The sequence below is a fragment of the Astyanax mexicanus genome, chromosome 2, assembly GCF_023375975.1.
Source record: "Astyanax mexicanus isolate ESR-SI-001 chromosome 2, AstMex3_surface, whole genome shotgun sequence".
In the NCBI taxonomy this organism is placed as follows: domain Eukaryota; kingdom Metazoa; phylum Chordata; class Actinopteri; order Characiformes; family Acestrorhamphidae; genus Astyanax; species Astyanax mexicanus.
The window spans coordinates 62,704,286-62,718,431 of record NC_064409.1 but is presented as its reverse complement, the minus strand read 5'-3'; the positions used below and the strand labels follow the sequence as shown (position 1 = coordinate 62,718,431).

Below are 14,146 nucleotides of genomic sequence, written 5' to 3'. Positions count from 1 at the left end.
CATTATAAAAACAGAATTAGTTCTTTTATAGCATTGTTTTTGTGTTTTTACTGAAACAATGTTGTTTATTACTGTAGACATTATGCATATTCAACGTATTGTTATATTTCATTGTACAGTCAATTAAACTATGGCTGTTTAAATATATAACATGCTCAGTGAATGATCAAATTAAATGTGTTTTTTTACCTTATTAGTGTGACTCTTTGGACTAAGAGGGTTAAAGGAATCATCTTTATCTGGGCTGGATGTGCTCAGGTTCTTCATCCTCTTCTCAGCTGCCTCCATCCTCCTCCTCTCAATATCCTCCTTCATCTGCCTCTTTTCATCCTGCATATCAACCCACACAACTTATCATCAACAGCGGACTTATTAAGTGTGTACACACAGCTTATCTCTCTCAAAGTTGAACATCTCAGGAATGTATGTCAGGAAATGGGTGTAGAGTATGTACTGTATGTATTGATGTGTTTGCTTTTGCTGTTCCATCACCTCCTCCTTCACCAGCCTCAGATGCTCCTCTTCTTCTCTCCTGCGTTCCTCCTCCTCACGGACTCTCCGTCTCTCCTCTCTCTTCCTCTTGAGCTCCTCCAGCTCCACCTCGGCCTCGGCCTGCCGCAGGCGGAGATGCTCCAGCTCCTGGCTCTCTTTCTCCTGGTGGCTTCGCCGGATCTTCTCCAGCTTCTGCTCTGTTTCCAGATTCCCCTCGGCCGGCTCCCTCGGCTCAGAGGTCTGACCCGTATTCCTGCTGAAACGGGGAGGGAAGGGGAAGATGAGCAAAAGAGGTCATATAATATCAGTCACTGTGAGCTGTGCTGGAAGTTCCCTGGCCTGAATCCATATCTGAATGCATGACATCAGCCACTTTATTTAACTTCAAACTTTATGCAGAGGACAGGGATGCATTCCTTCAAAAACAGTCCTGATGAGGTTGTACCCTTCTTTATTATGTATGCCTGAATTCACTGGTTTAAGATTACGTTTGTTTTTTTAAAGCCATGACAGCACAGCAAAGACAACAATAACTTTTCCTGTAAACAGTTCTGGTGACTGCAGCAGTGGTGAAATACGATACATATCAGGGTCAAATCTAGCTTTTTTTCCCCATTCTTTGTGCTTCATTCTAGGTGTGTCTCCGAGTTCAAATAACAGCATAAAGGTTGTTATGTTGTTGCTCAGCCCTGCAGAGGATTTGAACTCCCTAAAGTGCAAGGCCAGGTTGAGAGCCCACACCTAAATTCCTCTTAAAACAACATAGCTTACATATCATAACCATCCAAAAACAACGTCCAAACAGGTCTCATTTTTTCTGTTCTTATTTTTCTAAATCATTATTACAGCAGCTTTTCTTTTTCACATCATGTGAGAGCAGCTTGGCCGCTGAGAGTCTGATGTTAAGTGATGTTTACTTAATCACTCAGTGTTGTATCTTTACAACTAAAGCTGTATCTCTGAAAATATATTGTCCTTTGCGTTTTAGAGCTGTAAAATTGACTGTGGGGGAAGGCAGCTGCAATGCTGTTAGCCAATCAGAGGCGATATATTTACATGTATGAATATTCAAAATCCTGTCTTTCCTCAGAGACCACTAATTCAGTGAACTACAGCAGGGCTAAACAGAAACACTGGAGCACTTTTGTTTCACAAAAAAACGGCTCACCTCTCATTCATTCATACTACAAGTAGAGTACCAGAACTAGACATTTTAAAATGAATTTAAAAACAATGAAATGAGACCTTTAATAATGTCTCTAGATTTATTATAACCTTAAAACAACATTAAAACAAATCTATTTCTTGTGTGAAATTACCATTTGCAAGATATATGTGACTTTTGGAACAGTGGTAATATTAGTTAGCAAATAATATACTCAATATTTCTGAAGATTAATAACTAGAGGCTCTACAAAAGATAATTATTTACAAATGAACAAATATTCTACATTTTAACCCATAAGAGCCCAGACTCACCTCTGAATATTGATACCAAATTCAAAATTACATCTGATAAATTCATTCATGTTTTTTCTATTGTGGGCACATAACCGTAAATATTATAAGGCTAAAATCCTCACATAACACAAATGGCACAACAGCAACTTTATAACATGTATTTTAACATTTTGTTCTAGAAATGGTGTCAGAACTAGTTCTATATAATGTAAAAAAAATAATTAAACATTTGAATTCTTAAAGTGGTTGAAACGGACATTTAGAAGCCAAAATCCACTTTTATAAGAAGCTACTTTTATCTCCAGCCCTAACTTAGCTCACCTACACTCTGTAAATATGATCAGATGAACTAACACAGATTCACATACTGTCCTTTATAGTGAAGCTGTCAGAATGTCCAGTATATGTCACCTAGGAACTTCATGAGTTAAGGTGAAGGACAGAGTGCTGTAAAGAAATGTACACAGCTTTTAATGGAGCTGTTAATACTGTGTGCAAATCCTAACACCAGACCAAACATCTTAGTAATATGTTTAATATATGCACTGCCTGTGTTTTCTTTTCCTATGATCACGGCACACAGAGAGATGAATGTTGTTCCACTCACCTCACAGTCTTTTTGGTTTTAAACAGCTGTGAAGTCACTTCCTCTCCAGCAGTGTCCTCATTGTTGGCACTGGGCATCCTGTCGTGCTGCAGGAAGACTTTGGATGTGTATGAGACCTTTACTTCCTGTCTCTTCACCTGCAAAGGTCAAGGAGATAAGCACAATGTAAACAGAATTAAATATAGCAAATTGGAAGTGCATATGACACATTTATCACATTTGTATAAATGAAAATATACAATTTAGAAAAAAAAGTATTATTTTGACTCTTGCCTTCTCCTCAGCGTGTGGTCTTGGATCTTCCTCTTGTCTCTTGTTTATTCTCGTCACCTCTTCCTTCCATTCTTCTGCCTCTTTGTCCTTGAAGCTGCTCTGTCTCTCTCCAAACTGCATCCGCTTCACACTGCTCTTCTTCACGGGCTGGTACTCCTCCTCTTCCTCCACTTGGTATTGGGCCTTAAGTGGTTGAGTCAGTACGCTGGAGCTGATCTTGTCTTCTCTTTTTGTTGCTCCGTTCATGGTTCTTTCCACCTCCAGGTCCTCCTCTCTGGGGCCGTTCTCCTCCTGCCTGGCTCGTCTGTCTCGCTCTAGTCTCTGGGTCCAGTCACTGAAGCCTTCGTCTTCCTCCAGACCTCCAGGGCTGCTGGGCTTCAGACCGCTGTGATAACTGTAGTTAAAAGCATTGGTTTCAGATGTGTGGCACAACATGAGACTTTACGCTTTTGCATTTAGAGCAAAAAAAAAAAAAAAAATTGTCGGAGTAAAATGAAAACAGTTGAGAGCGTGATTATGCAGGTGTTAGAAAAATTCTCAGATTTCATAGAAGAGAACCACATTCTGTCATCCAGAGCCAGCGTGGAACAGGCTCTGCCAACTGTATTTTTTAACTTTAGGTGCCAAACCCAGTCTAAAATGCCGTCATGCCTCTGAGACATGAACTGATGTGCTGAAGCCACATCTTAAGATCAGACTGTGATGAGAGGATTGAGAGAGATGGAAAGGTAAAAATGAGAATGAGAGTCAATACATCCAGGTTCTCAATCAGTTTCTCTGATTTTGATATTTATAGGTATATGTTTGAGTAAAATGAACATTGTTGTTTTATTCTATAAACTACAAAGAACATTTCTCCCAAATTCCAAATCAAAATATTGTCATTTAGAGCATTTATTTGCATGAAATGAGAAATGGCTGAAATAATAAAAAAAAGATGCAGAGCTTTCAGATCTCAAAAAATGCAAAGAAAACAAGTTCATATTCATAAAGTTTTAAGAGTTGAGAAATTAATATTTGGTGCAATAACCCTAGTTTTTAATCACAGTTTTCATGCATCTTGGCATGTTCTCCTCCACCAGTCTTACACACTGCTTTTGGATAACTTTATGCCACTCCTGGTGCAAACATTCAAGCAGTTCAGCTTGCTATAATGCTTGTGATCATCCATCTTCCTCTTGATTATATTTCAGAGGTTTTCAATTTGGGAAAAAAGAAACTTATCATTTTTGAGTCGTCTCTTTTTTATTTCCAGAGCTTTATTTTAAAACATTATATTTATACCAGATATAAAAATGACCATATCATAATACATGCATTATACTATACTACAGTATATAATAGAAACTTTATTTTTTTTTTATTAAATTTTAATTAAACAAACATCATACAATGCTGTTTAGAGTTTATTTGTAGTGTTACAAATACATACTGATATTTTACTATTATGCTTTATTAGTGCTTTCAGTAGGCCTGTCACCTTTTAATGCAACTGACTTTTAATGCAATAAATGGACATAACCTCAATAGTTTTATTTATGTTTACTTAGTCTACTAATTAGTAATATTTAATAGATTTAAAATGATATAACTGTGTTTTGTTTTAATGTTATTATATTATCTAGAGATGCATATATATGATTTTTGCAAATTATGATGATTATATCAGTTTCATAAAATTGTCTTAAAAATACTATAATATTGTTTATCGCAATTATTTCTGAAAATAACAGAATTTCTCTAAAGCATTTCAAAATAAGAGTTTTCAGTCATACTGCCTAGTGCACACAAAGCACAGGAGGGGAATTTAAAAACAGATTAATTCCTGTAGAGGCCGGTGCACTGTTTTACAATCTCTGCTGCCCTATATAATCACTCCATGAGAACTGTGGCCAAGGTAACAGCCACTGAAGCGTGCACAGACTTCATCAGGACAGGCACCATATGGAGCCCACACCTGTAGCGGTATACGGCAACAAATGCTCAGTGATAAAACTATGCGCTGAAGTCATTCTGCCCATCTATTAAGACCGGCGCTCAGCTTCAAACGTGATCCGAGGAAACAGATGTTGGAGAACCCAGGAGTGCCTTTGTTGTTGTTGTTCTCTTGCAACACGGCAGCCAGATCTCACTATCACCTACAAGTGAGGAAGGTGTGGAGAACATCTGAAATGACTTAACACCTCTCATACCAACACCTGATATTACACAATACTCCATTTTCCAACACCTGATATTACACAATACTCCATTTTCCAACACCTGATATTACATAATACTTCATATTCCCACACCTGCAACAGTAGAGGTCGTCATCATCAGAATGATTCCAAATACATGTTACTAACTAATGATGCAGACTGACTACAGAGCGCTAAACATCACTCTAAAAATCATGTAAAGATCGAAGTCTTAGATGACTCCAGAGCAGATACACCTACAAATATTAGCTCTAAATTGATGGTGAAAAAAGTATGATAGTATAATGTGTGTATTATGATATGGTGATTTTTATATATGTTATATCTGTGAATTGAAACAAGAATATAATCAAGAAGGACATGGATGATCACAAGCCATCAAAGCTGAACTGCTTGAATTTTTGCACCAGGAGTGGCATAAAGTTGCCCAAAAGCAGTGTGTAAGACTAGTGGAGGAGAACATGTCAAGATGCATGAAAACTGTGATTAAAACAAGGTTTATTTCACCAAATATTGATTTCTGAACCCCTAAAATTTTATGAATGTCAACTTGTTTTCTTTGCATTATTTGAGGTCTGAAAGCTCTGCATCTTGTTTGTTATTCAGCTATTTCTCCTTTTCTGTAAATAAATGCTCTAAATTACAATATTTTTATTTGAAATGTGGGAGAAATGTTGTCTGTAGTTTATAGCATAAAACAACGCAAAGGTGTGTGTGAGGAAAGTTCTTTTAATTTTTTCCAGAGCTGTACATCTTATTTTCTCATACTTCTTTTTTAGTTCTTAGTTTTTACATTTTTGTTCTTGCCGCAAATGTAACAACCTGCTTCCACTGCACCTTTACAAGCCTCTTAGAGTCCTGACCAAAGCTAAATCACCTGCTGTACTTCAGCTCTCAGCAATATCTCATTTAGTGAAACCAGAGAAAGTGAAGCATGTCCGTTTTAATGGCACCAACTGTATCCCTGACAAGTCTCTATTCATTAAAATAACCTGAAATGAAAATGTTTTTCATCTGTCAGGGTGCTGCTTGAAAGGAATGCAGAGCAGGTTCTGGTGAATGATTAAAGCTTATTTCCATCAAATAAAAATCCATCAAACGAAACCTTATAATAATGTCAGGTAAGAGCAGGTTCCATAAAAATAGCTTGGCTTTGGCCAGGCTAAATATTTAAATGGAAATGTAATAAAGTGAACAAGGACATTAAGCATGAATGTGTTTTATAGCTACATCATATGGACATGCAAGTCATTGAAATCAGGTGTTTCATAGAGTACCATTGACACATGTTTATAAGATCAAGCAGCTAGCCATGCAGTCTGCTGTTTCTGTTACAAATACTGGTGAAAGAATGGATTGTTTTAAAGAGCTCACTTAACTCATTACACTAAAGCACTCGTACTAAAGGGATGGCATCACCACAACCAGTCAGCTGGTGAAATTTCTTCCCTCCATTAACAACTGTGAGTGGTGTTATTGGATAGTGGAAATTGATAAGAGCCACAGCAACTCAGACAGAAAGTGGCAGACCAAGTAAAGTTACAGAGCGGGGTCATTTCCACTGAGAAGCATAGTTCCACACCTGCTGTTAGATCTTTAAAAGGGGGACTGATTTCAAACCAATGCCTACCAATACTAGGGCTGCAAGTCATTGGAAAAAAATTCCATTGCAAATGTTCTTTTTTCGACTATATATATCGCAATATTAAACAATGCAGGGCCCATGACCAGCACCGCCCCCACCCGTGCACTGTCTCGCTTCTGGACTGATCAATTCAATTCAATTTTTAATTCAATTAAAAGCGCAGAACACTTAAAATCCGAGGAAAACAGCAAAACAACAGTAATCGGTCCTTTAATTAGGCATTTAAATGGATTTTTAAAAGGTAAATAAGAGCTTTCTGGGATTAAAAGCGTAAATTCAGCTGTAACTGGAAATGTCTGCGGAAAACTGTGCTGTGACTTCTGATTACCGCTTGCACTCCCCTTCCACCTCATGCTTCTCAGGCAGCAGCATCCTGTTACTTACACAGACACAGAGACAACACTGTGTATCTACTTCTTGTGTCAAGAATCAAAACACTGCAACATGACGTGTTTGATTTAATTGCCTTAGGTGACATTGCATGTTCTGCAATGTGACTATTGCGCATGCGCTCATCGCGATGACGATGCCTAAGCGATATATCGTGCAGCCATACCCAATACTTTTGTTCAAATTGTGCACTTGAAACGTTAACGTGTGGATGTACACAACAGGTCCTTGCAAGTACTCGAAAACTCTCAAGTCTAAAGCCAGGACTCTTCTTTCTCTGATTAAAACATAATTACAGAGCGCACAAAATCAACTTGTTCTCTACTCTAAACAGTTTGACTCATGAGGGCCAGAAATCTGCGTCTCTCTCTGCACGTCTGAGAGGTGTGGCCCGTGGCCAGGCGGCCCATAATTATGCTTCTCTGATGCAAAATGGAAGCAGTAGGCCCCAATAAAGAGCGAATCCTGTGCTGAGGGCAAGAGGGCCAAGCAGCCCTTTCCCCAGACCTGCTGTAGTATACATTCTTTACTGCTTAGGTAATAATGAAAGGGTAGGTACAGAATGAGTGAGTGAGGGAGTGAGTGAGAGAGAAAGAGAAGGTTATAGAGAGTGAAAGACAGACAGAGGGAGAGAGAGAGATATAAAGAAAGTACTATAATTTCTACATGATCATTCTTTCTCAACCCACTTGTCGGAGGCACCCTGTCCTGCACATTTATTGCTTTACCTTTTTTTTTTCAATACACCTGATTCAACTAATCAGCTTATTAACAGGCTCTTTTAGAGCGTCAATGTAAGTATTAAGGCAGGGAAACCACTAAAATGGGCAGGGTAGGGTTCAGAGACACTGTACTAGACTAATGCTACATAGGAAGAAGAAAAGATAAACTAAATCTAACCATATTAAAAGGTAATAGTTAACTCACAGGCACTCCTCTGTTGGTCCCGAGCCGTCCTGAGGGGACCCAGAAGATCCAGTGAGGCTTCGTTCCTTCCGGAGAGACTCTCGAGCCCTGCGCCGCCGCTCCCTCTCGATCTCCTCTGCATCTTCGATACTGCGCTGGGCTGTCACTCTGCGGAGAGAGAATAGCCTCAGTGTAAAAAATATGTTCAGTTTAAACTAAACAAATTACTTCTTGTGGTAACAAGTAGATTAACTGCTTTTTTTAAACTCAAGTTTGAACACTGAAATACTGAAACAATGCTAAACAAAATAAACAGGCTCCATGAACAAAATGAACTGCTGACATAAGTTTAAATGTAAAAATAAAATAATCTTTCACTTTTTGGTGAATAGAAGAAAACATAAAACACAACAACTCTTATTCTGTAACAATATTAACTCTTGCTCTAATGGTCAATGACAGCCATTAGATACCTTCCCTAAGTTTCACCTGAACATAGGAACTAATCATAGGAAATTAACTAGGCTTGGGTACATTTGACAAGCTTTTAAATCTGTACAATATGTAAATTAGATGCATGTTATCCCAATATTCTGGATGAGGGTGAGAAATTAGGCTCACACTATATTGAAAAAGTATTGGGACACTTGCATATTCATCGCATCTTCTATATTTTTTAATCTGAAGCCCAGGGAAGGCTTGAATGATCACCACCCCCCACCTCATTTCTCAGCTCATCTCAAAAGTATTGGATGAAGCTTCGTCATTCCAGAGAACACAGTTCCACTGCTCCACAGCTCAATCCTGGAGGTGTATATCTCTCTAGTCCACCTCTGGCATTGGACATGGTGCCATAATGGTGCTTCATGTTTCTCAGCTCCAGAAAGTTGTATTCTGTTGGCAGTACTTTTCTGCATGGACTAGACTACAGTGTTTGCGTGCAAAGACAGCTCAAAACTATGTGACTAAGTTAGATACATTTGGCTATCTAACAAGAGATTTCTTTACAATTTGAACCAAAAACCTTAGTGATCCCACTGAGTAAGCTTTAGAGTGAATTTAAGTATGATAAAAGCATCTGATTGCTAGTGAGCTTAGCTCATGGAGCAGTTTACTTAAGTGCTAACCTTAAAATGCTATTAATCATCCTGACCTGCACTACTGTATAGGAATAGATACGTTGATTTACAATATTTGATGATATAAAAAAAATTATCTTTTACTTTAAACATTACTAACTTTGCAGGGAGCAAATCTCCTCAATTTCCTCAATTCATGTAGCCAATTTATGTAGCCAAAGTCTCCTGCTGACATTACATTTTGGATTCTAGTATCTACTGGATCAAACTGGATGACCAGGATACCAAATGGTACATTTCACATAGTGATAAGAACTATACAATAAACTCCTCCTCTCCTAATCAAGGATAACCGCATATGTGGGTCTAAGAATGGAAGAACCACTGTTCCCCTACTTTAATCAGAATAATAAGAACCCCTCAGTCCATAGCAGCCCTGCTTACTGACTCATCCTCAGTGTCTCCAGAAGATTCTCTAAACAATGGCTCATTAAATCTGCAGGAGGAGAGAGAGGAAGAGCCAGTGGAACATCTGCTTCTGGGTTCAACAACAGCCGTGATTGAGCAGTGACATCCCACACACATACACAATGGAGATGCTGATGCATCCCTGTGTTTATCCAACAAGTAAACACACACACACACATAGACACACACAGAGACATACATTCATTGGCCACACATAATCCCTGGGCATGTGTAAGCACGTGTGTGTACATGTTTGCGGTTGTGGGAGAGGAAAGTGTGTTTAGACTAAACCAGAAAGCCTTGTGTAACTCACCAGAACGAGGATTATTATTTGGGCAAATCACTGCATTTTGAGGTAAAAGCTAAATTGGCGAAAGTTAAGAGTCAATAACTATCAAATAAAAGCAAATTATTCGTCTGCTGTAGGGGTTCCCCTCTGGCCTGTGGCTCTCAGTCCTGAGGGAGACGTTGATACCAGATTCCATCTGGCTGCTTTAGTGTCATATTACAATAAACACCCCCACTGTAGCTTCTGGATCAATTAAAGGCAAGCATAGGTCACTAATGGACCCTTAACGCATACCAGACCTGCCTACCAGTAGAGTCACCGTCTGCTCCAATGGCTTTACAGCTTGCCCTAACAACATGTATTGCAGGGGAGGTCCATAAGTTTTCCCCATGATCACAAATAGGGGCTGTCTCGCCCCCCCACTCCGACACATTCTTGTATTAGCTGTTTTGTTGTAAAGGGACATGTGTTCTAGCCTGCTAAACGTTTTACTTTCCCCTGCGCTCAGCACTGTGATACGTCTGACCAAGCCAAGCCATGTCCTCGGGCATTCTCACAGGAAGGGAAAGTAGCATGGGAAGTGAGGGTAAAGGGGTGAAAGGGTTACAAGCCAGCTGGACCACTGCAGTATAGGAGCACTCACACTCTTTCTCTCTCTTTCTTTATCCTTTTTTCCCTTTCGCTTTCAGGTTTCATACACTGAAAAAAATGATGCGTAAAATTTACTTTAAAAAAGTTTTGCAACTTTCTGCATTTGCTTTTTTTAAGTAAATTTAATTTCAAATAAATGTAAGTAACACTCTTTTCAAGACTTAAATGTTACGTAGAGTAAATAAGTGGACTGAACTTCAGTCAATCCTTTCTTTTAGTAAACTTCACTGAATTACCTAAATAATTTACGATACATAATATGTATGAAATGTTAATATTTTTAATTAAAACACACATATTACACTTTTTCAACTCATGGATGGCACGTAATACTTTCTTTTTATTACTTGCCATCCATGTGTTGAGACAGCGTAATATGTGTGTTTTAACTAAAAATATTTACATTTCAGAAATTATATTATATATATCATAAATTATTTGAGTACTATAAATTAAGTAATTGTAATTAGGTAATACTGTATGCAGAAATTAAGTAAAAGTTACTAAAAGAAGGGATTGATTCAGCAAAAATAAATTAAGTAAAGTTTACTAAAAGAAAGGATTGACTGAAGTTCAGTTCACTTATTTACTCTATGTAACATTTAAGTCTTAAAACCAAGTTGAAGTTACTTAAATTTATCTGAAATTAAATTTACTTAAAAAAGCAAATGCAAAAAGTTGCAAAACTTTTTTTTTTCAGTGTATTACATGCAGTCACAACCATAAGTCACAGCACAGACACAGCCCAGCAGATCTGAGCTAAATCTCTATTCATTAACATTTAAAAGTTCACTACAGTACTAAAAAAGAGAGCACCACCACAGCATGGAAACAAGCTTCAAAGGGTCTATTGACACAGAAAAGGCATGCGGTGAGATCAACTGTTTCAACCCAAAGCCTTTTTTATAGACCCTTATTATTGAAACCTTTTAATCAGTACAGTGGGATTATTTCATTTCTGGCACAGGCCACCTGTATGACGTCAACTTTCGGAGATGAGGTCATCCGTCTTGCTGTGATTTGTCTAGCAGAGACAGGCCCACAAATCGCTCTATTCTTTCATTCTTGTCGGAACACACAGCGTGTGTCTCCGTCGAGCTGACTGGAAGCCATTTTTTGTCCTCTGCCGACTCATTTCCAGTACAGTCTAAATATTCAGTGTGCGAAGTCACAGAACAGACGGCTGCTTATTCTCACGCAGTTCTCGCTCTCACCGGGGGGAAGAGAATAAAAAAAGAGCAAGAATCTGGCCGACGTTCCGCATATATCACCTTTCTCGACACTCTGTTGACTCTGCTTCATAAGCATAATGCTGCAAAGCCCAGGGGCAGAACAGCGGAGAGGAGAGGAGGGGAGTGGGCTTCACTTTTGCTGAGGGAATGCTTCTGGCTATTGTGTTGTATTTGCTAATTCACAGCAGAGCAGAGCAAGACTGAACATGTAGCACGAGACAGCAAGAGTCACTCGGTGGCTGCAGAGGCAAACTGGTCACTCTGGGGTGTGTGTGTTTGTGTGTTTGTGTTTATGTGTGTGTAATTGAGTGTCAGACAAAGATAGAAGATGGCCATAAAAATAAAATGAAAAATGTCATCAGCTTTTTTGTTACTATGATTACTGTCAAGCTGATCTATTTTACATGAACAATACAATTATGCAAAGTATTAATGTGCAAAATAGCCATAGCCACACCTCTTTCTATCCATTATAATTAAACACGCTGTTTTTAGTCATCATGTCATAAACACCGATTTAGTGACACTTTAAAAAACTTTGAATCTCCAAAAAAGTAACAAAAAGTTCATGTAATATTATAGCATAATATAGCAAGTAGCACAATATTTAATATTGGTCCTACATTTCTACTGGCCTCATTCTTCATCAGAGTTTGACACTGTGCTAATAAAAGCTGACAGTTTTTTTTATATTATTTAAAATTATTTTTTTTTTTTAAATTATGTGAAATTTAAGATTATTCTCTAATAGCAGCAATTTATAAATGACTGTATCCTGATTAGTTGTGCTGTTTTATGCCTTATTAAAAACAATTTTACCTTACCTACAGCTTATTACTTCTTACTAGGTAATTGAGATTGGGAGATTCATTTGCTTCTGACCTGGTTAAACAGATATATGTAAATGCATAAAATTATGTTTTGTAATACAAAAGTGTTTTTTCAGAGTATTTTGTGGATTTCATCAGAGCTTAAATAATAATGAGAACCTACATGTTTTTTTTTCCAAGGCTGCAAATATTTTTAGATAGTCTTTTAACAGCAGTTTGTAAGAACCTTCCACTTCTTGTGCATTTGGTCTGGTATTAATAAGTTAATAACACAATAAATATTATATATTGTAAAAAATATCTGTCAAATATTGATATATTATATATTTTTTGCTGTATCGCCCAACCTTAGTAATGCTGCATTAATAACTTACCAACAGTACACCACAAAGCTACATTAACTTGACTTATTTTAAAGTGGTTCCATATAAAAAAAATACATTACATTCAAAACATTCATGTGGAAAGTATTATTTTATAAATATACACATCACGGTTGCAATAACAGAGTTATTCTTTTTTAATTTGCTTGCTTTTGAGTATAATTTTATTGATGTTCCCCTTTTTACACATGTGGAAATGATACATACATTTTAAATCAAATTAAATCAAACCCCTGCTTTTCAAAGTGTGCTATGGTATTAAATATGACTAAAATTATGAATTTCCTACCACTATCGCAGTGGGAACAGCGTATAAACTATCTCCAGATCCAGAGAGCTGCCTTGCTGAGGGTTAGAAAAAAAGAAACTGACAATATGAAAGATCTGTCAGCTAATACAGAGCAGACTGGAGATTTAAAACTCCTTTAAACTAACAGGGAGACGCTTTATTCACCATGCGCACTTAACAACAGTGAAACCTGCTGGATTTATAGTTTGCAGGAATGTATAAGACAAACCTCTCTTTGCTTTGGAAGTATAAGAGCAGGAATGTTTTAGGGAGCTTTGAGCTGAGGCTGGTATTTGTGCACAGAGAACGTAGGAGGAAATATTTACAGTATCCAACATTAACAGTCACCTGGAGACAGATGTGAGTTTGGGGACAGTTTACAAGTGCAAGAAACACAGCAGGATATACCAGTACATCTAATAAAACACACAAATAATGTCACACCTTACTTATAGGTGCGGGTAGTTGTGCCGAAAAAAGGTTGTGGGTTGAATGAAAAAATGATGGCAACTGCAGTAGCACATCCAGTGCAAGTGAATTTATTTGGTGAAGGTGCACAAATGCAGAAAAATACCAAAAGAAAACAAAAAAAAAGAAAACCAAAAAAAAATAAACAAAACAAAATCTATTTACAAAAATTTACATAAGGAATCAACATATTCCTTAAGTCGTACATTGGTTCACACGACAACCAACCATACCATATCTCAACCTTAACCATCTTCTATCCAACATGAAATGAGACCTTAAATAGGCCACCACTGGTCTACCCAACCCAGCCAAAACCAACAGATTTTCCATTGCAGGGGGATACAATTATAAACAAAATAAACAATAAATCAAATTAACAGACAATGGAAAAATACATTCTCAAAATAATCATTATTCATGTCATAGGCCACAATCCAATATAATAAACATGAAAATAAGAAAAGGAAAGAATAATTAAA

The 14,146-nt window shown here is 37.5% G+C and overlaps 1 protein-coding gene across 3 annotated transcripts in view; it reads right to left on the bottom strand.

Annotated features, from left to right (window-relative positions):
- Nucleotides 1-14,146, bottom strand: part of lsp1a (lymphocyte specific protein 1 a) — a 46,487-nt gene that overhangs the window by 18,302 nt on the left and 14,039 nt on the right. For 2 of the 3 annotated variants that reach the window (XM_022672135.2, XM_022672137.2), the window contains exons 2-6: nucleotides 7,997-8,143; nucleotides 2,834-3,227; nucleotides 2,561-2,697; nucleotides 493-748; nucleotides 190-330 (exon numbers count right to left, since the gene is read on the bottom strand). In XM_022672135.2, coding sequence (XP_022527856.2) covers nucleotides 190-330; nucleotides 493-748; nucleotides 2,561-2,697; nucleotides 2,834-3,227; nucleotides 7,997-8,143 — 1,075 coding nt within the window. The remainder of the gene's footprint in view (nucleotides 1-189; nucleotides 331-492; nucleotides 749-2,560; nucleotides 2,698-2,833; nucleotides 3,228-7,996; nucleotides 8,144-14,146) is intronic. The other variant, XM_022672136.2, reaches the window with a different exon arrangement.